This window comes from Alternaria infectoria, assembly GCF_024043175.1.
Source record: "Alternaria infectoria strain BMP 0036 chromosome Unknown scaffold_29, whole genome shotgun sequence".
In the NCBI taxonomy this organism is placed as follows: Eukaryota; Fungi; Ascomycota; class Dothideomycetes; order Pleosporales; family Pleosporaceae; genus Alternaria; species Alternaria infectoria.
Genome location: NW_026250718.1, coordinates 33,193 through 55,133, shown reverse-complemented (window position 1 = coordinate 55,133; position 21,941 = coordinate 33,193). Strand labels below are relative to the sequence as shown.

The window sequence follows — 21,941 nt, the reverse complement described above, 5'->3', positions numbered from 1 at the left end:
CATAGTCGCAAGAGCTGGGGGAGGTGATGCGAGACTAGACTCGGCTGAAATGGGAAGGTGGGAAGGCGATACGGAAAGCATGGACACGAATTGATCCACCTCGTTTAGCAGTATACAGACAAGGGTGTTTTGACAACTTATAATATACATGTGCGTGATTACTCATAATAAGCAGATGCATTTATCTACAATCCGTCGATGCAAACGTGAAGAGTGTCAGATGGAAGGGCGATGAAACGACTATTCATTTGCTCTCACAACGATATCTCGCCTCTCCAGGTACCTTCGGTCAGCCCAAGAGTCTCGATACAATGCTGCCACCTGGGGCCACCCCTCTCTTTCCGTCTCAGGTACTGTAACAACTTCTGCCTCCTGTGCACCAGCAATTGCAGGTTCCGCTTGTTGTGCTTGTCGCCCTTTCCTCGGGCTTGTAGGAAGTCTGCCAGGGTCTTGATCTTTGCTGTCAAGATGGCAATCTGGACTTCAGACGACCCAGTATCAGGCCCGACGCGCTTTGCAGTCGCTGCAACGTTTGTTTCCGGGCGCACGGCGCGGACTTCTTCAGCACCTGACCGGCTCAATGATGGCGCCTTGGGCGGGAATATCCTGTCGGTATTGTGGCGTCCGAATGTCTCTACACAGCGTGTGATGTTTACGCGCATGCGATCTTTGCTCGATCCGTTTTCGAGAGCGGTGATGCGGGCGATAGCCTCAGCGGCTCGAGCATGGTCCTTCTTGCTTTGCTCCTCGATCTCGTCGGCCGACAGTTGAATCGCCTGCGTCTTGCCGAATATGGAATTGGACCATTTCGTTGTGGGGGCCGTGGTCTCCTCGGGAATTATACCCAGCGGAACAGCCAAGTCTTTGCTCCTGTCCAATTGTTGCCTAACAGTCTCTGGCTCGAAGGCATAGTTGAGGTGTTTGCGGTCTTTGGGTATCTTTTTGCCCTCTTCGTACGTGATTGGCTTTCCAGTGTCGAACGACTCTACGAATGGTGTTGCAACACCGCGGACTGGGTCTCCGAGGCTCGCTACACGGCCTTGTTCGAGCTCAGCGCGGCGCGTGAGATTGGCAGCCTTCTTCCTGTTCCGCTGAGCGACGATATAGGGATCGTTCGCGAGGCGTTTCTTCTGCCGTTCGGCTGACTCGGCGTACAGGTGCGATGTGGAGGCGAAAGTTCGGATGGGGAGGGTGAGTTGATTGGTGGACGAGAAAGCTGGGAGAGGTCAATACAAGCGGGGGATCGTGAAAGGTCTATACATACACGTCGGCGCCCGCAGGCACGACAGGGCAGGTATTCGCGGCGGCATTGCTGGCTGCACTCTCGCTGCCACCACCCTCGAATCTTTTGCGGATCCATGGCCGGCGACTGGTTTTGCCGATGCCGGCGCGTCATTGCGCCAGTCCGCTTGCGGCTAGGCGCTCCCACCACGATGCGAATATCGCGAACACGAAAGTTCGTCGACTCAGTCTCTCGCACGCAACCCGACAACTCCTGTATACCGACCAGCTCGTACAGCGCCAAACCGTCAAAATGGCTCCTTCCAACCTCCCCGCCATCTTCAACCCCACCCAGCAGGACATTGAGATGCTCCTCGCTGCCCAGTGCCACCTCGGTTCCAAGAACCTCCAGGTGCACATGGAGCCTTACCTGTGGAAGACCAGGCCCGACGGTGTCAACGTCCTGAACATTGGCAAGACCTGGGAGAAGATTGTCCTCGCCGCGCGCATCATTGTCGCCATTGACAACCCGGCCGACAGTACGTTTACTCGCGCAATTCGAGATGTATAATCTTGGAAAATGCGAATATTGACACACGCGGACTTTGGCTGACACTGAGTGAATAGTCTGTGTCATCTCTGCCCGTCCCTACGGACAGCGTGCCGTCCTGAAGTTCGCTTCCCACACTGGTGCCACTGCCATCGCCGGTCGCTTCACCCCCGGTAACTTCACCAACTACATCACCCGTTCGTTCCGTGAGCCCCGCCTGGTCATCGTCACCGACCCCCGCACCGACGCGCAGGCCATCAAGGAGGCTTCCTACGTCAACATCCCCGTCATTGTAAGCATTCAGTTTTGAAAATGGGGAAGGGTCAGGAGACTAACATAGGACAGGCCCTCTGTGACGGAGACTCACCCACCGAGTACGTCGATGTCGCTATCCCCACCAACAACAAGGGACGCCACGCCATCGGTCTCATCTGGTGGATGCTTGCCCGTGAGGTCCTCCGCCTCCGCGGTACCCTCGCCAACCGCGAGACTGAGTGGGACGTCATGACTGACTTGTACTTCTACCGCGACCCCGAGGCTGAGGAGAACAAGGACAGCGCTGGTGTCGAGGAGGCCAAGGTCCCCGGTGCCGATGAGGTCGGTGCTGGCCCCGTCGCTGATGGCTTCACCAGCGAGTGGGAGGTCTCCGGCGCATCTGCTGGTGCTTTCACTGCCCAGGCTGCCGCTGCCCCCGGCACTAGCTGGGACGCTGACACTGCCGACTGGGCTGCGTCTGGCGATGCTCAGACTGGCAACGAGGGCTGGGGTGCTGAGACCGCTGCGCCCGCTACCACTACCCAGTGGTAGATGTCTTGACCCGTTTCGTCGATGCTTCTCTTACATACCCTGTCTTTGACAACCTGGCATGTGCCGGCGGCGTAGGAGTAAAAAGGAAAAGGAAATATGAGACCATTTGACAACGACTCAAAGATATAACCATGCCATGTCTGGAAGGGGACGTGTTGAGGGATATGATCAATGCTACGCGCTTATGAGGGAAAGATATCCATACAATGTATGGGGGAAAGCCCTGTGCTGGCGATCGGGTTGTACTTAATTGGCGCCCAGTCCTTCAATGCGAACCTTGCTCCATGACTTTTCTGACTACAACTTCCCATTCTTGCCATGCTTTGATGTGAGTGAGTGACTGTTAGTCCCTCAACGGGTCGCCCTTCGTTGGGCTGTACAGCTTGACACTCACGCGGAGTGCATAGGAAGAGCATGTGTCGATAGGTCATGCAGTCGTTGATTTGTATGAGTATAACATGAGCTGGCTTCTCTCAGTACTCTACTGTCCTAATCGTACATGCAAAGCTGGACCAACAATCTTTTCGTCCAAATATATACTCGAATCATTAAACATGGTCTTCCGTAAAGTCTTCATCATAGTCCACAAAAGTCGGAGACGCGCAGCATGGTGGTGACGTTCCGAAAATGCAACGCTCATCGCACTCATAGCCAGGCGAAAACAGCCATAACACCCGCGAGCAGCGCACCCATTCCCTTGAGCTCTTTGCCCAGGGCATCCGCCGCAGCACCAGTGGAAGGGGGCGCAGATGTCTCCGCACTGTCAGATCCAGTTCCTGAAGAGCCAGACTCCTCCGCGCCAGAGCCTCCAGTCGCCGTTGCGCTGAAGCTGCCAGACGTAGGGGTACCGTTGAAGTCGTGCTTCTGGCCCAGTGTGGGCAAGGGAGAGGTGGGGTTGACTTCCCAGACTGAGGTAGTGAAGTCGGGGCAGACAACAGGGGAGTTGGTGGGATTGTAGTCCGCCGCCTTCACACCGGTTGGGTTCAATGTAGCCCACACAGCAGAGAGGTTGGGGAAATCGGGTTCCACTGGGGTGGGTTTTCCTTCGTTTGATTAGTCAAGGTGTCTAAGAGGAATTTATGATATACGACATACCTGAGCGAGGGAAACCATCGGGAGCCTGAGCAGGGTCAACCTTGGGACCATAGCTAATGAGACCGTAATCGTTCATCTCCTCGATCCATTCGTAGATGATACTGCCGGACCAGACATCGGCCATCTCTCCGAAAAGAGCCTCTTGATCCTTGAAATCGCGCGGCCTTGCTGTGTTGCAGCCAGTCTCCGACATGAAGATGGGAATGTGCAGATCCTCAGAGTTCTTCTCAAGTTGATCGTAGCCAGACTGTTGGTAGGAGCTCTGTCCGCACCAAGAGTAGGCGTTGAGACTGAAGAAGTCGAGACGCTCAGACGCATTGTCGCCGCAAGCGAGGTAGTTCTGCAGCATAGGGCGGAGACTGGCGATGTCGGCAGCAGAGTATCCTATTGGTATGCTGCGGTAGCCCTTCTCGTCGCGGTAGGCCTTCATGTCGCGGGCGGCGGCCTTGATGTAGGGTGAGGTGACGGATCCGTTTGCGGTGGTAATGGCCTCGTTGCCAATGAAGAAGCCAGCAGTGTTGTCGTACTGGTGGAACTCGTCCATGACCTTGGCGAAAGCATCACGCTGGTCGGTCTCCCAACGAGGAGTGTTCTGCTCGACCTGGGTATCGAAGGTGTCGAGGTCGACCCAGATGTAGACTCCAGCGTCTGCAAATGTCTTCATGCATTCGGTGTGGTCGGAGTCAGGGTCGACGTGGTAGACACGGATCGAGTTGGCACCGATGGTCTTCATGAGCGCAGAGTCGAGACCACATTGCGTCGCATCGATGAGTGGGTCGTCGGGAACGAGTTGATACGCGATACCTGGACGGTCTTGTCAGTATGCGTCACCCTGGAGTCTTATCGTCGGACATACCCTTGACGTAGAACTGGTTGCCCTCGCTGGTGAAGAACTTGGAGCCCTTGACTTCAATGGTAGGAATAGCCGACGCGACAGCGCCCAAGCCCGCCAACAGGCTGAGCGATACCAATTGAACCATTTTGCAGTATATCGACGAAGTGGTTTGCTTTCGATGTGGCGCGGTTGCAAGAGAAAATGTGTCGCGATAGCTGCAAGCAAATATCAGGCAAACGCACTAGCTCGCCACAAGTGCACAGTGGCGTCGACTAGGAACGAACGAACGACTGTACAGCGCAGAAATGGAAGCGCAAACGGGCGTAAAGGCAAAGACCAGCGACAACGAGAGTGAAATAGCTGAGAAGAAACAAGAACGAAGAACTTCTCGCGTCTCGACAAACAAACCAGCGAACCAAGCTATCGCTCCTTCCAATCTCCATCATGGCCGCTTGCCGCAAATGCATCCCGCCTTCCCTAAGCGGCGCCAGTAGCAGGGCACAAACGGCAACGAGGCCCATCATGACAGTGATAGAGGACAGGCGCCGTGGGTGCTGGTGGAGACGTGCGCCCGTGCTGCGGGCGATCGTCTGAGCGTGCCATTGGTTGGGACGCGTTAAGCCTGTTGGCGTGCAGCCTTGATGCAGCTAAGACGCGCAGAACAGGAAATCACGGTTGCTTGGTGCCCTTAGCGCGGATAGCCGATGTGGAACCGGCTACGGATAGACAGCGGAAACACCAGAATGCCACCCGCCCGGGATGTGACTGCTGCGGTCAATTTATGTGGCACAGAGCCGTGGGAGGGTTGTCTTTTGCGACGGGTCGATACTGTTATTACTCTCAATAATACCGCCTCCGCGAGATTCCCTCTTCTGGTGTTTGTGCTCGAGCCTGATGAGCGTCATCACCGGTGATTTTGAGGGTGTTTCGGCATTCCCACAAGAAAGCAACATTACCGGACATTCCTTCCAGAGCAGATATTAGATGAACAGTCTCACAAATCCGGAGTACTGACGCATATAGAGTCAATATATCCACATTGTTTCAGACTTCTACCAACCACAGAACATCACCCGCTGTACTCGAACAAGGCTTGCAAGAATCCGTCAAATCTCTACCTGGAAAATCTTGGCGTTTCGCAGTCGCTCCCCGTAAAAATACATGATGAATGGTACCGGGAAGAAGGCAATGGAGATGAAACCAAGAAGTGAGTTACCCCAGCCCAGGACTAGTGTGTCATACATGGCAGGGCCAGCAAGCGGAAGAAGGGCCCCGAGAAGACATCGGAAGGTTGTGCTCGCAGCTGTTACAGAAGCAGCATAAACAGTGTATGCGTCGACGAGGTACATGGCACTCGGCATCTACTTGTTGTTAGTCATATGATTGATGAAAGGTCGCTGGGATGCCACAAGGAAGTCTTACATAGGTGAAGACCATGCCCATGCCAATGAAGACCGTGCCAACGATAGACACAATCCAATGCACTCTAGCCTGCGCAGACCACCCGTACCAGAACAAGCCAATCGGCGTGCACAAACTCCCAAGTATCATGGGTGGCAGTCGGTACTCTGGCTTTGGATCACCGCCGTGCTTCTCGGTCAACTTGTTGGAGAAGGCATTCGCAGCCACGCCACATATGACACATCCCAGTACCGAGCCGATGCCTATGCCTAGAGTTGCCAGGCCAGCCTCGCCGCTTGAGAAACCGTACTGGCCGTAGAATACGATCTCAAAAGTAGTGAAGCAGACATAGAGATAGCTGTATACGATCGCGGCGTAGAGGGAAAGCAAGAAGACGATCGGGGATCAGAGCAACTTCAGTGGACGGGTGGTCGAGAAGACGTTCAAGCAGGACTTAAGGATATGACTCGGGCACAAACCAAATGGACACCGCAGTCATAACACCGCATGCAATAGCCATAGTCCAAAACGTCCAGCGCCACCCCACTGCCGGGGCAAGATAGCCACCAACAGCGGCACCAATGGCTGGCCCCAAGACAGCGCCGATAATATACGCTCCCATAGCCCCAGCACGCTTCTCCGTTGCCACCATATCGGCGATAGATCCAATACCGAGTGTAACGGGGCATGAGCCCATGACACCGGCCAGGAAACGATATGCGACCAGAGAGGCCGGGCTATCGGACACTGCGCATGCCACGTTGAAGACGACGAAGAAGAATCTGCAATCTTGTACAAGATAGCCCGGCCGTATAGTTCTGACAGTGGCGCGATCACTAGTGGTCCGAACGTGTATCCGAGAAGGAAGATGGTCGTCACCAAGGTGCCGACGATCTCGTTTGTGGAATTGAATTTTTTTGAGGATATCTAGAGTGGCAGCGGTATTGATGGTGGAGCCAACAGGTCTACGAGATGTTGGGATGCTAGGCTAGTGCGTAGTATCTCACTTGCGAGAGCAGCATCATGGACGTGACGATGATTATCCGCATCGTTTTCTTCCCAGAAGACCAGTTCACGGGATTTTCTGGGTCCGCTGGTCCTTCAACGTTGACGATATCAGGATCATCGTGCAATGGATCGTTGGTAACTTTGCTGTTGTGAGCTTTTTCACTGTCATGCTGTGAGGCTGACATGTTCGACATGTACTCAGAAGCCGGAAACGCGAATTTGAAGGCCGCGGTAACAGCTGTGATTGACTTGATTCGGGAAAGATACTGAGAGAACCTTAGTTATGGAACGGAGATGGTCAAGAGGTATATACATATGTTGTCAAACAATCCCATTCCTCTTGCGCTCGACGCTGCTGCTGCTCCGCGGAAGTCCACATCGCCTACCGCGGGAAAATATTGCTGATCCATACATATTCCACAGAGGTCGTTGCGTTTACTCATATGTGTCGGCCATTCGAATAGCCCAGCATGGGGTGTCCGCGGGTATTCCTTGGACTAAGCTTAATCCGGGCTAACGCATCCGCGGGACATGCTCCTTCTCTCTACGGCTTGATCGCGGCAGGAGCAAGAAGTGTGAGACACTTTCACTCTTTACTTGTTGTCGCACCCCCATCAACGCTAGTGTAAGCTTTTCTTTCGTACATATGTCGGCACTCCCTCATGCTCCACTCTATTAATTATTTCTCTTTGCGCCCACACCAACCCAGCCCTCGCAGCCCCAACAATCGCAGTACCAATGATGTCGGGCAACTCCAAGGCGATAGCGACCACCCTTCACTTGTGGACTCTCGATCCTGTCATCCGCGAGCTCCAGTCATGTCCAGCTGCTCGTGCAGCAGAATTCGCGGATCTCATAATCCCTGGCCGTATCAGTCTCCTCAGTGTTGAGAATGGCAGCGCTGTCCAGAGTTCTGCTACTGTTTATGGTGCCTCCAAAGTCACTGACATTCCGGAATTGGCACTGTACAAAACAGGCGCTGGTTGGCCACACCCGCGCTCACTGAGAAAGATCTTGGAGAAGCACCAGTCTTGGGTCGACGAAGCGCAATTATATCCGCCTAGACCCGCTCCTCTTTCTCTCCGTTTCTTAGAAGGTGACGCAAGTCGGGAGGGTATAGCCCGAACGCTTGTGCATTACCTGGACGATCAACAATATGCCGCATACGCGACGACGCTCACCTTCCGATCGCCTGTAATAGACCGTTGTCTCAGAATTTTCCAGGGCGAGAATGAGACTTCGAGTACGCTCACCCGGTCATCCACCGACACCACTTCGATCATGTCCTGTGGTGCTCTTCTTCCCTTGGAGGCGTCAGCCCTGACGAGCACCAGTACCACCCATGTCATTACCGGTGTGCGCGTGTACATCGTGTATCCGCCTACGCCCCATAATTTGACGACGCTGAACAAATATCTCATAGATCTTGCCGGAGATGTCGCGCCAAGCTACACAGGTGTATGCCATGAGTTGGAAAACGGTATCGCCTTCGTTCAGCGTGCCGGACAGGCTGTGACTATACCGCCATGTTGTCCAACGGTGGTGTTCGCAACTAAGACCAGTGCCGCTGTTACCGTCCGTTCTCGGTGCGTGGAAGACTTGCCATTGCGGCTAGAGCATCTTGATATCCTGATGGCTCAAATCGTATCAATACAGCTCATATGTCGGCAAACACCAGAGGAATCATTGGAATACCACACCACACAGCTGTACAAGGACATAACGACCGTTCTTCGAGCGCTGGAGCCGAGTGCTGCCAACCGGGCGTTACTCTTAGCCTTGGGCGCTGTGTGGGAAAGGGAACATTCTCAATTCCGTGGTCTTGTAGAATCTCATGTCGAAAAATCGTTGAAAGAGCATATTCGCCGGAATATTCCAAGAGTGTGGAGTCTATCTGTTCAGAACCAAGGCCTCAGGCATTGTCCTGTCTGCAAGGTGAGCATTGAAGGTCGTGGTGTGATATTCCTCACCCACTTCCGAACAGAGCACTGGGATGCGGGCGGATCCGCTTACCCAGACAAGGACGAGTTGATATCTGTTGCGGGTGAGGGTTCGCGACAGCTCACTGGGGATGGCGACATGTGAGACGACGGCGATCACACTGGCTCTCGCCTAACCGCCGGGTGAGGTGGCTCAAGCTACATATTCCAGTTCCAATGTTGGCGAAGTCTACATTGCCGATGGACTTGTGTTATCAACTGACAGCACGATGCCGCTGTTTGGGAAAATGGACCGGATTGCTGCCTAGGTTGTCCTGGAGACGTTGGAGGAAGCGATGCAAATCGCTGCAACAATAGCGGCAACTAAGTTGCGCAAAGTAGCTGGCCGTCTGAATGACCTCAGAGTATGTGACTCCAGGTTGTTCATTCTTTCGTTGTTTGACGAGGTCGAGTTCCTGAGATCGGATGTCAAGGCGGATTGATCGGAAGCGGAAGACTTCCGCATTAGACTGGACTTGGTTAGCGTTGGCGTATGACGTATGCAGGCACCACTGAAATCGCCTACCACCTGACTTGAGCGCAATTCCCCAAGTTTTGTTGCATTTGACATTCGTCAATTTCACAGTGTTCTGGGAAATGATGGGCACTTAATATGTAAATGGGTATCATATACGGAACGAAACACTTTTCAGAGTACATGGGTACTCTCAACCGCCACATATTCACAAGTCTGACGCGATCTAACTACATCCCGATTCTATATCTAAGCGATTGCATCCCATCCTGAAACTTGATCATTCAGCAGAGCCAGAGCTTCTAACGACTTTCTCCGAGAATACCTCCCGATCTTCTCACTAAGGCCGGACGGCCAGTGCAGATGTGATGATCTCCAACGGAACGTCAGGTCATCTCCTCGTCTGGGGTATGGTGAGGATGATATCGCCAACCTTCAAGTGTGCCGAGAATGAGATAACTCGCGTGTTCGAAAGCACGAGCGCTGCTCACACGTCTCTAGCGGTACATCCCGTGCGAGCACCCCCGTGGCCCAGAGAAAGAGACCGGCGTTTCGTACATGTATGGCGAAGAGAGGGTCGGAAGACGCGATGACCGCCTTTTTGGTGAGTTTACTGATCGTGAAGCTGTTGACAAAGTGCTGGAAGATGATGATGACGAAGATGCAGAGCGCGTTGAGTCTAACGAAGAGCGTGGAGAGTCGTCTGTCGATTGGAAAGGTGATGTGCCGGACATGTCAGACAGTTCGAGACCATCTTCTGGAAGCTGTCGACGCCGACTGGATCGCGATCCTTCTTTGCGGAAGATTTGGGGTAGTTGTAAAAGCTCTGAGAATTGGAACATGATTGCTGATGCATTCCTAGGATTGCGGACAATAAGCCGCCTTTTCAAGAGCAGAAACCACGTCGTAGGACAGGGATATCAAGGAAAAGACTTCATATCACAGGCTAGCGTTGGAGAAAAGACAGTCAACGAAAGCGGTAACATCTCCAGCTCTAGTCTTTGGAAGCTCTCCAGATTTCCTCCAAAATTCTGTTCTTGCCAGTCTTTGTACACGCAACAACGGTGTTTTGCGCTGGATATCCCGCTTCCGTTGGACGTGTGACGTTGTGTCATGTAGCAAGCCGGCGGCAGCTACGTAGGCTATTCGGCTCAAGTCGCACGACGAAGGGTTTTCCTGGGGAAACAGCATCTGGGCCAAACATATTGCCTCTTGCGAATTGTCACTAGCAGGACTGAGACGGGCTGGGCCTACTACAATTACGCCACTAAGAGTCGTTGGGGAGATCGGGAAAAGCTCTGATTGAGGACGCTTCCAAGGGGTAGAAAAAGCCTGTGACGCTTCGAGCAACACGAAGCGACGAAGATCACGGCAGTCTGTTCTCTGCCATATCCCGGTCATGACATCGGCATACTGCATCTCATTTTAGGCATGATACTGCATTCCACGTGGCATAAGTCACGGGTAGAGACCGCGGCAGCTTGTCACTACCCCCGGCGGGCCGATCAAGCTGCATCATCTCGACGGGAAGAATTCACATTAAACGGAGGATTTGCCCCAAAGGGAATTTTTAGACACATTCCTCAAGCAGGACGGAACTTGCTCATCGCGCAATCTCGATGGTAGTCGCGATGTTGGTCGATCGGACAGCCATATCTACGATCTTTACCGTATCGAAACCCTCGGGACACTACGATGAGCCCTCCACTGGTCGATGAAGCAACGTACGCTATAACAGGTCGCTAACCATCAGCGATTTAGGCTACAGTAGCAAAGTCTGAACTGATTTTGAGTTGTACGGACCGCGTCTGCGGGTCACAGTTCTATGGGGTCGCTTATGGAGATGATTGGCATATCCGTGTTCCCACAAAGTATCGAAAGAAACGCCACTGTTGCTAGCTTTAGCATCGCATACCCCTTAAACAGGAAAAACCGTCATGTATCGTGGGATCAGTGGAGAAATGACGTGACCTTAGAAAGCTACGCAGTAGTATGCTATCGTTTCATGAAAGTATCCAGTCAACGGCATGCTCTCCTTTGAAGCTACATCATAGTGCAACCCGTACACCACACCTGCGGCAACCGCTATATTTCTCGAGTCCCCCCTTCCCCGCTGAACGCTCCCGTCACTAAACCAGGTCATCGGGAAATGACTCGCTCGAACCGTCGCACGCAAGGGATACACACACCAGCAATTGGAGAAAGCGTTGCGCAAAGGCATTACTTCGCCACTGGAGACTCTGCATCGATTATACGAAGGCATCAACAATCTCGGGCGGCTGCTGGATCGAAGACCCCTCCGCATACGAATCGATACGCGGTGTCACCTTCGCACTGCCAACGTGATACCGCATACAACTCAGACTGATCTAATATGAGCGTGGAGACGTAGGACCGATGTACCTAAGTAAGCGTACCCAGAGTCCACCCACCTCCATCTGCAGCGAGATGTAATGACGTAGAACATACTAAAACCCTCCACCACTACGAGCCGAACGGTCACATGTGCAACCATCGATTGGACAGAAAAGTCAGAAGAATGATATGCTAGTAATACTCCCCATCTCCTCGTTGGAATATGCGTAGAAAGCAGGAAATGAAACGCAGAAAGCAATCGCTAATTTGTATGAGGGATCTACGATCCGTAGATACCTCCAGACTGTACTTTTCCCCATCGCCTTCACTGCGTTACCTTCCTACTTCCTGGAAGTCTGCATCAGCTTCGGGCTTCGTCGATTTTGCGGCAGCGAACGGATGGCGTCCTCAAACGTGGTTTTCGCTCTGCTCTTTGATGTGGATGGGCTTCTTGTCCTTGTCGACTTCCATGTTCTCAGAGACATCGGTGCCAGAGGCTTCCTGGCTTTCGGACTTGATGCTGTCTTGCCCGTCCATCTCGATCTTAACCAGCGCTCGCAAGCTGACCATAGACTCAATAATCTGCAGTGCAGTCCTATGGTTGATCTGACTCTTAACGTGCTGCCACAGTTCTGAATCAAGATACCCAGCAAGGGCATCGATGACGAGGCCCTTCAAGTCCTTGGGCGCGTTCTCGTCCTTCATGGCGTGTTGGAAGACGACCTCGATGATATCGTCAGCGGCGGGCTTTGTACCGTAGCCTAGCAGGGTTTGAAAAGAGGTACCGTCGGCGTCGGCGCGCTCGATGCTGGCGTTAGTGGCGCTGAACAGCGCGGTGTGGCATTCAGTGGCGAGTGCTACAACGCCGATCTGTTGAGCGAGCTTCATCACAGCGTAGGTTTGTTCGGTTTCCATCAACGGAAACTTTCTCTGGTACATCCACTCCATGAGCGCTCGAACCGTGGACTCTTCAACTTCGGGGAGTATGATGCGGTGTTGAGCGGCAGCCTTCAAAGGATCTTTCTCAGCATTGCGGATCTCGGTCTTCTTGATGGCGTGCAGTCGGGCAAAGAGTAGCGAGGCTACAGCGTGTACGGCTTGAGGCTTGAGGTTCTCCAGACGGCTCGCTAGAGGCAAGTCCACTGCTGACTTCGGTACCACCTTCTTGACGTTCTTGGCGTGGGTTTCTCCTGCTACTGCGTCCATGATTACGCTTTTGACGCCTTTGGAATATCCGAATAGAGGATAGTTGTCATATGCTTTCATAATCAGAGGCTTGGCCTATAGGATGTTAGAGGAAGACCATCAAAAGCGAAAGTCATGCAAGGAAGAGAACTGAACAGATCTGTAGCTCACGTGCGAACAACCATCACCAAATCAGGAGATGTATCGTCAACGTAGGCTTTTGGTGCTCAGCTCTTCCTGTGAACGGAGCGAAGGGGCCGCTGATGCTTGGGTGTCTACATCCGGGGTATACTGACAAGACATACCTGCTTATCCATGAGATTGGTTTCGAACTCCTTCGGAGTGACCTCGGGGAATACGTATTGGGCCAGCTCATCGCGGACCTTATCGGCTTTCTCGTAGTGGATCATGGTGGGCTTCGCCTTTTCGAAAAGATTGCTGAGTTGCTTGCTGTGGCAGCAGATCATCTCTTTGTGGAAGATAATCTTGGTCGCGAGGTCCGGACCGCATTCGATGTTGATAGGCGTTCGCATGAGCATCTGGGGTGGGGTGATATCGACGAGATCTGGAACGTGTGGAATTTCGATGAAGTCGTCATTGTTATCCATCGTGGGTGGATGCATGGAGACAGTCGAGCGTTCGGAACTGGTGGTGGGATCAATCGAAGCGCGCGACGGCGTCGCCGGAGGTGTGGTAGTCTTGGAGGAATCCATCATGAAGTGACAGATACTTGCAGCCGGTGGTCGTCTGCGTGCGAGGAGAGGAGAGTTGAGAAGGTAGGAGAGATGGAGGGAGAAGAGAGACCTGACAATGATTTATATGCTGGGCGCAGGTACTTGTGGTCACCCTCTCTCACCTCAAAGTAAAAGAGCCTGAGCAAAGGGTCCACCCAAAGAGGGCCTGAGATAGCAGTCACTTCGATATCATCAGAGACGATAATCTACAAACAAGATGGGAGTGTAGAGATAGGCGGTGTTACTGACTGCTGCGTGGACGATGAAGACGGTCAAGATGGGTAATGTTCAATTCTAAAAGTGGTATCCTGCCGCAGCAGTGTCGTGACATGGTATCGATGTATACTCCGAATCACCGCCAACTCCATCCCATGCTGTGATCAATCATGCCTAGCCGTTCGAGGATTATACTATATCTTCCTTCGTTTGCTCGCGGTGGGCAGGTCCTCTTCTTCAACCGATGGTGTACCCTCATTTCCTGCGCGACCACTATCCCTCTCCACATCTCTCCAAGTACTGACTAGTCCTTGAACCGTTTGAAACATGTCTCTCGCATCGTTCACCACACCGTCTTCTCCAGGGTTGAACATGACGGCGTTGACAAACATGCGCATGAGCTCCTTCTCCAGTTGCGCAGCGTTGACAATGGCCTTGGGCGGGACATTGTCAGCCGTCACAGGCAACTCTACGACGCCTCCCATGACACCACCGGGACTTCCTGTAGGGTTGTCCGACGCGGCTGCAGCTGCGGCAACTTGCTTTGAGCCTGTTGCGATCGCTTTCTTGATGGACGACAGATCTGTAGGGCGCTTGATGATGTCGTAATAACCCTCAGCATCCTTCGCGCGCACGGCGGTATTGAAGGTTGAGGCATGTTTGTGGGAGTTGATATCGTACATCATGGGTGCCGTCATGCGGGCGAAGTTCCGTGGCGCGACCAGCGTCTTGGGCGGGCCTGGGGTGCTGAAGGACGCATCGTCATTCTCTTCGAGAGAGGCCTCACGGGCATTCCGTTTTCGACGTGATGAGAGTGATGAGGCCGGAGCTGCTCCACGGCGTCGTGTGGACATGTGTGACGGTGTTCCAACAGAACCTTCCTCTTCAGTGGGGTCCACCGAGTTTCCGCGCTCTGACTTGATGCGACGACCAGCTTGCGACTCGTTGTCACCTGCTATCGTATCGGTGTGCGAGAGGATGGACCGGCTTCGACTTCGATCCCGCACAGAGCCACCTGCTCGGGAGGAGGCTATGCTGCCAGGTCTTGTTCGTTTCGCAGGAGCTTTTCTCCGTGAACGTCCGGACCGAGTCTCTGGCTCCAATAAAGAGTCGTCTTCTTGGTCGTGGTGCTGAGAGTTTTGTGGTGTCTCGACGTCTATCGTGGACTCTTGCTCTGCCTCTTTGCCTTTGCCCTTTGTCCGTGATTTGCGCTGCGTCTTTGCCTTTGGTGGTGTCTGTTTTGGCCGGATGAGCGGCGGTACGTCGTCGAGAGGAAGCACTTCGGGGCGCGGGCTCGCAGCACTTCCAGGTGTCCCGGTAAAGCTTGATCGTTTCCAGAGACTCTTGGCCGAGACCGGGGTCGCTAGAGCGCTGTTCGGAGAGCGCGCATTCATCGGCGTGGAGAAAGACTGTCTCGCCTGAATGACGAGGGGATGCATCTGAGGCGCGCCTGATCTGCCGGTGCCGGTGCCAGGAGTCTGTATGTTTGCTCTGGGCTGCTGCCGATTACTCGCAGGCGTGGAGACCTGAGGGTGGTGCGGCGGCACACCGGCTTGGTGGTGGACGCGCGAGGGGTCTTGAGGCGCAACTTGGAATGGTGGAAGCATGAAGCCTGCCTGGGGCGGTGGTTGGGCCATTTGCGGTTGCAGCGGGTGGTAGGGCTGGTGACCGGGAGGGGGATAATGCGCCCTCTGTTGTTGTCCATGATGAACTCCGGGTGAATGTGGCCCTGGAGCTTGTTGCATGGGAAACTGCTGGTGTGGAGGGTACGGCGGTTGGGAGCCTGGTGGTCCATACTGAGGCGCGCCGTTCATCGCGTAGTTTTGGCCTGGCTGGGGCTGGAACTGAGGCCCAGGTGACCCCAGCGCTGGTGACGGCGGTTGCGGGGGATGGCTGGCATTCTGGTGCGAGCCTGGCTGGGGCTGTATGTTCTGGGGGTAGTTGTAGTTGGCGTGAGGTTGCGGCGGTTGCTGGAATCGCGACGGTGCATGCGGCTGACTTGGGTTTGGCTGCGGCGTGGAAGGCGTCCGTCGTCCATCCGAAGACGGATGCGGCTTCTTGCGCTGGGTCGGCGAAGGGTGTCCGTTCGGGTGTGGTAGCGCGGATGCCGGCTGTTGTTGAGATGGATCGGGGGAAGGCGCGATGACGGGCGCTCCACGCGTGCCATTCTGGACAGGCGTGGGGTTCGCATTCGGCTGCAATGTCTTCGGGGCGAGGTGCGGCGATTTCCTGGGCAGCGTAGGACTGCGCGATGACGGTGTCCGACCGCTTGCCTTCTCGCGCAGCTGGTCGTCCCACTCTCCGCGCTCGATGCCCTGGAGGTCGCGCTGCAGCCGCTCGTAGCGCTCCTCCTCTATCCGGATCTGCTCTGTGATCTCATATCGATAAGACGCGTAGAGCTTGGTGACGAGCTTCGGGATCAGGTGCTGGTGCTGCAGCGACTCCTGCACCGTCGGCAGACTTGGGCTATGCCTCTTTCTCTTGGCCGGATTCGTGACTTCCCCATTCGGGCCATCGCTGTCGCCGCCCTGCTCGTGCTCGAGCTCCCGCTTCAGACGCTCCAGGTAGAAGTTGCGCAGCGCATCGGGGCTGAGGCGGCCGGGCTGGAAGTACTTGTGGGCTTGCACGTCGGGGTGCTTCTTCAGCAGGTCGGAGATGCGCCCGAAGACAGACGGGGCGACGCCGTAGGCATGCAGGCACTGGAACAGCAGCAGCGACTCGAGGTTGGTGTAGGCGGAGCCGCTAGTATTCATCCCCCAGGCGTGTGCAGCGCGAGGGCGATGGGCCTGGGGCGGAAGGGGAGCCACGGCTGCGGGCGCGGGCGCGGTGGGCGGAGAGGCTGCTACGGCGGGCAGACGGGCATCGCATGCGAGAGTCGTGATGGGCGCGGCGGGCGGGGAAATTGAGCGAGATGGACGGGGGCTTGGTGGTGTCGAGGGAGATTGTCGCAATGTCGCAAATTGTCGTCGGGGTTTCGCAGCCCAGCCGCCTGAAGCCCCCATCGGGCGCCCCCGGCCACAGCCAATCAGGCGCGTCCGGCCTCACGTCGCCTCACGCGGGCGCGGGGCCAGAACCAGACCTGACAGCGGGCCCTGATGTACTGCGATACTTTGGGATAGCACAGCTTTATAGCCCTATATGCCTCTACATCCTGCTGCACCTGCACCTACAGCTTCCTGTTGTTGTCGTTGTGCCCGTATCGTCGGCCATTCTTCGTCGGGCACTCGGGAGCGGCGCTCAAACTATCATTGATCCCTCGCTCCTCCAAGCTCCACCTCCGATCTACGCCCAAATTAGCTTGGGGCATAGGCGTCCCCTTTTCCTAACATTGCAATCGTCCTTCCCTCTCTATTCCAGGGTCGCCATATTATGCTCCCTCCCCTCCACCCCAGGTCTGGCTGAGTTGCATGAAACATCTTTGATCCGCTGAGCCACTTGCCCATATTTGTCTACTCTTGTACCAGCCCATAAATATATCCACTGTCCCCGAGCCTCCCCACGCCGCCTGCTTCTTGCATAACCCGCTCCTGCTCCCCATCCCATCACCATGACTTCCTCGTACCCTGCACACTCGGCCACCATGGACGACCCAGACCAAGGCTGGAAGCCAAACAACCGCCCTCAATCGTGAGCTCTCCCGGCGCTAGCATAGCTCCCGCCTGTCTGAGACTGACCACGCGCGCAGCACCCTAGCCCGCAACTTCATGTCGGAGCTCGACAGCCTGTTCAACTTGGACGAAGGCCTCGCGACCCTGGACAAGACGGTCCTGGAGAAGTACGGCCCGCCCTCTTCACCGCTACTTGGAGCCCGCTGACAGGCGCGCAGGAAGCAGGCAGTCACGACCCAGACCAAGGAGCTCGAGGCCCTCGAGGCCCGGCTCAAGGCCGCCGAAGAGCGCCTCAACCAGGCAAAGAGCAACTCGCCCCCAGCCAAAAACGACACCCAGCGCGAACAAGACGCCGCTCGGTCACAAGGGGCCGCCAGCCCCCTTGCCGCAAAGTCCCAAAACATGCCAGGTGCGCTACCAGAGACACCGACTCCTACATCGACTACCAGTGCTGACTATGTCCTGGTAGAGAGGCCACTGTCCGCCAAGCCTGAGACCTCATAGTTCTACCTCCTTCATACGATACCACGATACCCCGGCATTGCGCCCACATCCATGTACACTGCTTGATCTCTGCGGTTGGGAGACTGCATCTTGGAAAGGGGCATATACTTTATAATCGACGATGGCATTTTCACTTCTGGTTGGCGACATCTTTTGGTGCTGCATGTCTTTCTTTGGATGGGTTAGCTGCAAATGCTACATAAACTTCATCTTCTCTTTCCGTTTCCTTTGTGGTGTTCTGCTCAGTCCGGCTATACGGCACTAACTCCGTAGCTTCGAGCACAGGCCTTGTGTCTCGTTACTCCACGCGCTCGACTCACCACCTGGGCAACAACTCACCGCACAGTCAGCAGCTCAACATGGACAACGTCACAGAAGCAGCGCTCACCGAATCATTCGACAAGCTCGTTTCTGAAGGTGTTATTGTCTACGGCCCCAATGAGTCTATCAAATTTGATCACGAAGGCTACCCGGTAAGCTAGTCCAGCAACGGCAACAGTCACACCAGTCCTTACTCACACGTTAGCCAGATAGAGTTCCGGATCTGCCCAGCACTAGCAACCAAACCTCACACCGTAGGCGCCGCGAACCATGCTTTTGACAAATCACGAAAATATGGTCCTGGCAGCGACATGTTCTGTCCAGACGAGCGACTCAACATCACACAGCTCAACGGAACGCACGACCTGGCACTCAACCTATTCTGCGTCGACAGGCCGCAACTACTCATATTGACTCTGGACTCATACAAGCGTCAGTACGAAGCTCTTGACCTAGATGACTTTGAGGTCATGCTGCAAGTGTTACGGAAGCTTCCAAATTTCTACGTCATCTTCAACTGTGGGGAGAAGGGTGGATGCAGTAGGATACACAAGCACCTCCAGGGCTTGAGAGGGCCGCCACATGCTTTCGACCACACCATGGCTTCTCTGACCGACGCATCGAAGAAGGTATCTTTCCAGTTCTTTGTCCATGAATTCAGTCAAGGCTTCTCGAGTACGCCCGCTTCGACTGTTCTCGATGTGTATAAGACACTCATTACGCGGTGCCGCACGCTCATGGGCACATGTGAGGAGGAAACACCTCCCCATAACGTCATCATGTGGGCCGATCGTCTCGTGGTTGTTCCACGTCGCAGAGGAACCACAGAGGGAGCGAGCGCGAACGCTGGAGGCATGCTAGGGAGCGTATGGATATCGGGACAGAAGCATGTGGACGAATGGTTGAGGCTCGGTTACGCGAACGTGTTGAGAGAGCTGGGTGTTCCAAGTTGTTGAGAGAACGCGTTGATGCTGTTCGCATTACAAGCATACGAGCAGGTTATTATTGGGGCGCATCCAGGCTGGTCAATCTCCATCCTCCTTCCCATCCAGGCACTCGCTTCGCTGAGGTACTCACCACCCTGCAGTATGTCGCCATGCTAACGAGCACCACGAGATCACGTACCTGGCATTGCCTAGACTTTGTATTTGGCCTATCTCGTAGCCAAGACAAGCCAGCGTAGTCTCCGAAACCCGCACCTGCCTAATGCGACAAGCTCAACGCCTCCGCGCCAATCACACTCTCCTACCCACGTCGTCCGCAGAACATGCCAAGTGATGCTGTATATTAAACCACCGTCCAGATCTTGATGTGGAGTTCCGAATTCCTTGGACTGCTAGCCTCCCGCGCTTGCATCATCTACGTTGAGCTCCTTCGAGTGTACATCTCCCGTGCTTGCAGGTGATCAGCCAGGAGTACGGGGTGAGTACCTGCCTAATCGATGCGAGACTTGGGGTAACAGGTAGGACTGTGTCCGCGGTACTACACACTGGATGGGAAGGTGGTTTGTGGTCTGGTGTGACGGTTACACGACTTAAAAGCAGGCTCTCTCCTCAGCATTGTTCTGCACTGCACTGCACAACTGTCGTTGCATTCATTGCCTATCATGAAGACCACCATTCTTACCTCGGCGCTCCTTCTTTCCTCCACGGCGCTTGCCACTGTTGTCCCAAGGGCTGGCAAGAAGGTCGACTACAATGGCTTCAAGGTACTACGTGTAGCCAGCACCGATGCTGTCAAGGCAGAGATCGAGAGCTTGGCTGCACACATCCTCAACCCCGGCACGTCCGCTGAGTTGGATGTCGTCGTTTCACCCGAAAACGTCGACGCCTTGACTGCCTTGGTGGCTGAGAGCAAGGTACTGAACGAGGATGTCGGTGCAGCGCTTGCCGAGGAGGGAGAGATGAGCGTTTATGCTGGTTTGTGAAGAGTTTCGTTTGTGCGATGACATTGACTAATCGTGTTCAGTTCCTAGCGAAAGCTGGTTCACTGCATACCACCCCTATGCCGACCACATCCAGTTCCTTCGGGATCTACAAGCTGGCTACACTGGCCAGTCTGAGATTGTCACAGTCGGCACCTCTGTCCAAGGACGAGCCTTGACTGGTATCCACATCTGGGGTAGTGGTGGAAAGGGCTCCAAGCCTGCCGTCATCATTCACGGCAACGTCCACGCACGAGAGTGGATTACCTCCATGACCACCGAGTATGTCAGCTCTTATGAAACTCTGAATTCATCTGCTAACACCAAACAGGTACTTCGCGTGGCAACTGCTCACCAAGTATGGCTCAGACGCAAACATCAAGTCCCTCGTCGACAAATTCGACTTCTACATTACACCCATTGCCAACCCAGATGGTTTCGTCTACTCCCAGACAACCGATCGTCTCTGGCGCAAGAACAGGCAGACTGTGAGCGGCAACAGCTGTGTTGGCCGTGACATCAACCGTAAGCCTTCTTTCACTTCCACCTCATCGCAGATAACTAACGCTTCTCCAAGGTAACTGGCCCTACAAATGGGAAGTCACAGGCGGAGCATCCACAAACCCCTGTTCAGAGACCTACAAAGGCGTAGCCGCCGGCGACGCCCCCGAGCTCCGCGGCCTGAAGGCGCAAGTCGACTCGCTCAAAGCCTCGCGCGGTATCCGTCTCTACCTCGACGTACAGTACGTCTCCAATCTCCCACCAACCCTCTCAACACGAACAAACAACCAAGCTAACCCCATCCCAGCTCCTACGGCCAATACATCCTCTGGCCCTACGGCTACGACTGCACCCTCCGCGCCGAAAACGACGCCCAGCACCGCTCCATCGCCACCCGCGCCCAGTCCGCCATCCGCGCCGTCTCCGGTACCGCTTACACCATTGGCCCCAGCTGCGCGACGCTTTATGCTACAACTGGTTCTTCGACCGATTACACTGATGTCACGGGTAATGCGACGTATTCTTACACGTACGAGTTGAGGGATAAGGGCACGTATGGGTTTACGCTGCCGGCGAATCAGATCAGGCCGACTGTGCTGGAGACTTGGGCGGGGGTTGCTAGTATGCTTAGGGATGCTTAGGGGTGGGGGGTGGGAAGTTGGGGTTTTGGATGGCTTGATGTATCGGGTTTATGTTTTGCCACATCAACATTTCTTCCGCAGATTACGTGGGCGTACTCTGCAGCTTCACAAAGTTTTGGATCGGACCTGTTGCGCTTGCCCGTACATGCTGCGCTACTTCCAAGGTTGAGTATTGTTCGGCGCTCAACTCAACTCGCTCGTGCCACTGCCTAGCTGCGTCATTGTTGAATTGCTCAAAGTTGGGCAGCGGCTTCGATGCCTGCCGGATAGGATCTTGTCACGACTGTAAGTCAGTGCCAGGTTCAGCCGCAAGTTTGTAGGTGCGGGGGCGGATATACCTTGGTTGGCAGGCACGTTGTGGTAGAAGTGAGGAACCGCTTTAACCTTGAAAAAACCGAATGCGCAAGAGTTTACATCGATGTTAGGTCGCCTACTTTGTAAGTTTTCATCTCGCGCACTCTTTTGGGGTACGTGTTACACCTTGATTACGACTTTAAAGACACCTGGGAGAGGACTATCACGTGTTTGAGACTTAATTTTTTCGATCTGAGATACCCCTATAACGCTGTTAACACTAAAAC

General features: G+C 54.5%; 8 protein-coding genes across 8 annotated transcripts; 4 read left to right on the top strand and 4 right to left on the bottom strand.

Moving 5' to 3' along the window:
- Positions 1-254: 254 nt before the first annotated feature.
- Positions 255-1,310, bottom strand: J4E92_009914 (uncharacterized protein; the record flags this gene model as incomplete). Its single annotated transcript, XM_051501256.1, has 2 exons — positions 255-1,216; positions 1,265-1,310. The coding sequence occupies 2 exons, from the start codon at positions 1,308-1,310 to the stop codon at positions 255-257; spliced, it is 1,008 nt and encodes a 335-aa protein (XP_051348474.1).
- A 224-nt stretch (positions 1,311-1,534) lies between these two features.
- RPS0 (structural constituent of ribosome) lies at positions 1,535-2,578 on the top strand (the record flags this gene model as incomplete). The annotated part of the gene is made up of 3 exons (XM_051501255.1): positions 1,535-1,760; positions 1,849-2,063; positions 2,117-2,578. The coding sequence occupies 3 exons, from the start codon at positions 1,535-1,537 to the stop codon at positions 2,576-2,578; spliced, it is 903 nt and encodes a 300-aa protein (XP_051348473.1).
- A 645-nt stretch (positions 2,579-3,223) lies between these two features.
- On the bottom strand, positions 3,224-4,653 carry J4E92_009912 (uncharacterized protein; the record flags this gene model as incomplete). The annotated part of the gene is made up of 3 exons (XM_051501254.1): positions 3,224-3,621; positions 3,674-4,477; positions 4,530-4,653. The coding sequence occupies 3 exons, from the start codon at positions 4,651-4,653 to the stop codon at positions 3,224-3,226; spliced, it is 1,326 nt and encodes a 441-aa protein (XP_051348472.1).
- Positions 4,654-12,134: 7,481 nt separating this feature from the next.
- On the bottom strand, positions 12,135-13,627 carry J4E92_009911 (uncharacterized protein; the record flags this gene model as incomplete). The annotated part of the gene is made up of 2 exons (XM_051501253.1): positions 12,135-13,007; positions 13,217-13,627. 2 exons carry the CDS (start codon positions 13,625-13,627, stop codon positions 12,135-12,137), a joined length of 1,284 nt encoding a protein of 427 aa, XP_051348471.1.
- A 428-nt stretch (positions 13,628-14,055) lies between these two features.
- Positions 14,056-16,614, bottom strand: J4E92_009910 (uncharacterized protein; the record flags this gene model as incomplete). The annotated part of the gene is made up of 1 exon (XM_051501252.1): positions 14,056-16,614. The coding sequence occupies one exon, from the start codon at positions 16,612-16,614 to the stop codon at positions 14,056-14,058; it is 2,559 nt and encodes an 852-aa protein (XP_051348470.1).
- A 794-nt stretch (positions 16,615-17,408) lies between these two features.
- J4E92_009909 (uncharacterized protein) lies at positions 17,409-17,973 on the top strand (the record flags this gene model as incomplete). Its single annotated transcript, XM_051501251.1, has 3 exons — positions 17,409-17,488; positions 17,547-17,636; positions 17,688-17,973. The coding sequence occupies 3 exons, from the start codon at positions 17,409-17,411 to the stop codon at positions 17,971-17,973; spliced, it is 456 nt and encodes a 151-aa protein (XP_051348469.1).
- Positions 17,974-18,332: 359 nt separating this feature from the next.
- On the top strand, positions 18,333-19,250 carry J4E92_009908 (uncharacterized protein; the record flags this gene model as incomplete). Its single annotated transcript, XM_051501250.1, has 2 exons — positions 18,333-18,446; positions 18,504-19,250. 2 exons carry the CDS (start codon positions 18,333-18,335, stop codon positions 19,248-19,250), a joined length of 861 nt encoding a protein of 286 aa, XP_051348468.1.
- Positions 19,251-19,900: 650 nt separating this feature from the next.
- On the top strand, positions 19,901-21,360 carry J4E92_009907 (uncharacterized protein; the record flags this gene model as incomplete). Its single annotated transcript, XM_051501249.1, has 5 exons — positions 19,901-20,213; positions 20,263-20,500; positions 20,550-20,743; positions 20,796-20,961; positions 21,027-21,360. 5 exons carry the CDS (start codon positions 19,901-19,903, stop codon positions 21,358-21,360), a joined length of 1,245 nt encoding a protein of 414 aa, XP_051348467.1.
- Positions 21,361-21,941: the final 581 nt, after the last annotated feature.